The sequence below is a fragment of the Alexandromys fortis genome, unplaced genomic scaffold (assembly GCF_014885135.2).
Source record: "Alexandromys fortis isolate MF-2015 unplaced genomic scaffold, M_Fortis_MF-2015_v1.1 scaffold_477, whole genome shotgun sequence".
Taxonomy (NCBI): Eukaryota; Metazoa; Chordata; class Mammalia; order Rodentia; family Cricetidae; genus Alexandromys; species Alexandromys fortis.
This window is the reverse complement of record NW_026068362.1, coordinates 9,110-11,944: the sequence shown is the minus strand read 5'-3', so window position 1 is coordinate 11,944 and position 2,835 is coordinate 9,110. Positions and strand designations below refer to the sequence as shown.

The following is a 2,835-nucleotide window of genomic DNA, read 5'->3' as shown; positions in this document are numbered from 1 at the left end:
AATGGTGGGTCCGAATAAATTCCGAGGGGACTGAAGAACACTGCTCCTCAGGGCTCTGCGTTCGAGCTAGGAATTGTGACGTCTATAAATTCGACGGGTTAGAGGTCCAGCCACAACGACTGAGGTGGTTTGCGACGACCGTCTAGGGAAGGAAGTCCGCTTCAAGTGCAACACCGATGACACCATCGGGGACTTGAAGAAACTGATAGTGGCCCAAACTGGCACCCGTTGAACAAAGATCATCCTGAAAAAGTGGTACACGATTTTTAAGGACCACGTGTCTCTGGGAGATTATGAAATCCATGATGGGATGAACCTGGAGCTTTATTACCAGTAGACGGGAATTCCTTCTCCTTGCCTACTGTGCCTTCCTCTCCCACCCTCATTTGACACTTGTATAGATGCCCATCTTTAACATTCACATGAATTAAAAAACTTCAGTGCTGCTTTGTTCCTATCCAAAAAGAAAAAAAAAAGAAAAGAGGAAAAAAAAATAAAAAAAAGAACACTGCTCCTTTGCTTGTTCCAGGAATAGGAAGCCAATATGTCGGAACGGAAAATTATAAACAAATACTACCCACCTGACTTCGACCCATCAAAAATCCCGAAACTCAAGCTACCCAAGAACCGGCAGTACATGGTTCGAATGATGGCCCCCTTCACCATGAGGTGTAAGACATGTGGAGAATACATCTACAAGGGGAAGAAGTTCAATGCACGCAAGGAAATTGTCAAAAAAGAGGCATACCTGGACCTGCCTGTCTTCCGTTTCTATATCAAGTGCACGCGCTGCTTGGCAGAGATAACCTTTAAGACAGACCCTGGGAGCACGAACTACACCATGGAGCATGGAGCCACGCGCAATTTACACGCCGAGAAGCTCCTGGAGGAGGAGGAAAAGCGTGTGCAAAAGGAGTTGCACAACCCCATGAAAGTCCTAGAGAACCGCACAAAAGACAGGAAGCTGGAGATGGAGGTTCTGGAAAACCTGAGGGAGCTGAAGAACCTGAACCAGAGGCAGGCACACGTGGACTTTGAGGCCATGCTGCTGCAGCACCGCCTGTCGCAGGAACAGCAGCGAAGGCAGGAGGAGGAGGAAGATGAGCGTGAGATTGCAGCCTTGCTGGAGGAGGCTCGCCACCGCAGGCTTCTGGAGGATTCTGACTCAGAAGATGAAGCTCCTCCTTCCCGACCAAGCTCAGCAGGAAAACTCAACCCCACAGCCATCCTGGTCGAGTCACCGAAGGCCAAGAGGAAGGCAGAGGCAGTGCGCAGCAGGGCACAGCTGGCCGGATTGGTGGTGCCAAAGAAGGTGAAGGGGGAAGCCAACAGGGGCTCAGAGCAGCTCCAGATGCCTGCCGTGGGTGCCCCCGAGAGCAGGAAGACAGCCAACCTTGCACCCCAGACACCCGGGACCTCCTCCCTGAGCCAGCTGTGTGCATATGGGGACAGCGAGGACAGTGACTGCTGAGCCCCTACATTGACATCACAGACCCAAGAAACCAGAGGAGGAGATGGAATCAATGAAGACACCTTCAGCAAGTTCCTCTTGACCATGACTCTATTAGTCCCAACATTCTTGCTTCCCTTTTTGTAGTGAGAGAAGTCCTTGGCAAGGTCAGCAGTCTCTCACTGAGCCCTACTCCTGAGACTTTTATCTACATAAAAATAATCTACTTAAACTCCATGCTGTTCTGTGTATTTGCCGCCTTTACTTTGTCTCTCACTCCAGGAAGCCTCGTGATGCTATTCCTTTCTGTAGCTCAGGATGGTACGTCGGCCACAATGCTTGCATCCTTACGTTTTTTTTTCCCTATAGAACTCTCATTAGTCCATATATAATTAAAATTGATTTCCCCCATCAAAAAAAAAAAAAAGAATGTAATGGTGGACCTGAGAGGAGTTACTGGAGGGATAAATATCAAAATGCATTGTGTATAATTCTCAAAGAATTAATAAAATATTTAAAATGCACATATTTCATATATAAAATATTTCTAGATTCTAGAATATGTCAAACAGCACAAAGGCTTAAGTAAAAATCATCAAATTCATAAAATAGTCATCACTAACAGGTTGTAGTAGCTTGATGTTAGCTGGCTACTGTGATCAATATTATAATAGACCTGTATGATGTTGACAAGACAGATGTAGTGCTGACACCTCAGAATTTATTCTGCATCATTTCAGCACAAATCTGTCTTGGAGGATTTGCCTCCCATCACTGGTAGCTAATCTACAGGCCGAACAAGGAAGTCTAATTACAAAGTCCTTCTTCTAGATGCCTCTTTGCCAAGGCAGCCTGTCTTAATTTCTCCTTCATCTCCCTGTTGTTCTTATTTTGATGTCTGTCTTTTTCTCAGTATCTTTTTCTGACTCAAACATAAAATGTTGGTTTTATCTCTTTTGAAAGCTAAAGGAGAATAACCAACTATATAATCAAAACTTTCTTTTCTTGACATTGTTTATATTAGGAAGGTGTTACAATCATATAGTATTAATGCATGCCTGTACTCTTATTCATTTCTGAGAAGTTTTATGCTTATTTATTTGGAAGCCTGGGGAAGAATTCAAGAGCTTGATAATTCTCAGAAAAAAAATCCGTTTTATTTATATCCTAAAAGAAAATCTCTCTTGCAATGAATTAAAGCACTGCTACAGAAATAATTTTAAGAGCTATTTAAAAAACTATCTTTTCTCATTTTTTATGTCAAATCCAGTACCTCTCCTCCTTCTGCTCCTTCCACCTTCCCTCCATCTTACCCCCATCCTTCCCCCCATTCACTCCTTAGAGGGGGTAAGGCTTCCCATAGGGAGCCAAAAAATCTAGCACAT

At 44.3% G+C, this 2,835-nt stretch overlaps 1 protein-coding gene and 1 pseudogene across 1 annotated transcript; both read left to right on the top strand.

Annotated features, from left to right (window-relative positions):
• LOC126495411 (ubiquitin-like protein 5) overlaps positions 1 to 349 on the top strand; it is a 1,500-nt pseudogene extending 1,151 nt beyond the window's left edge.
• A 195-nt stretch (positions 350 to 544) lies between these two features.
• On the top strand, positions 545 to 1,471 carry LOC126495412 (splicing factor YJU2-like). Its single transcript, XM_050133020.1, has one exon. It carries the CDS (start codon positions 545 to 547, stop codon positions 1,469 to 1,471), a length of 927 nt encoding a protein of 308 aa, XP_049988977.1.
• The last annotated feature ends 1,364 nt before the right edge of the window (positions 1,472 to 2,835 follow it).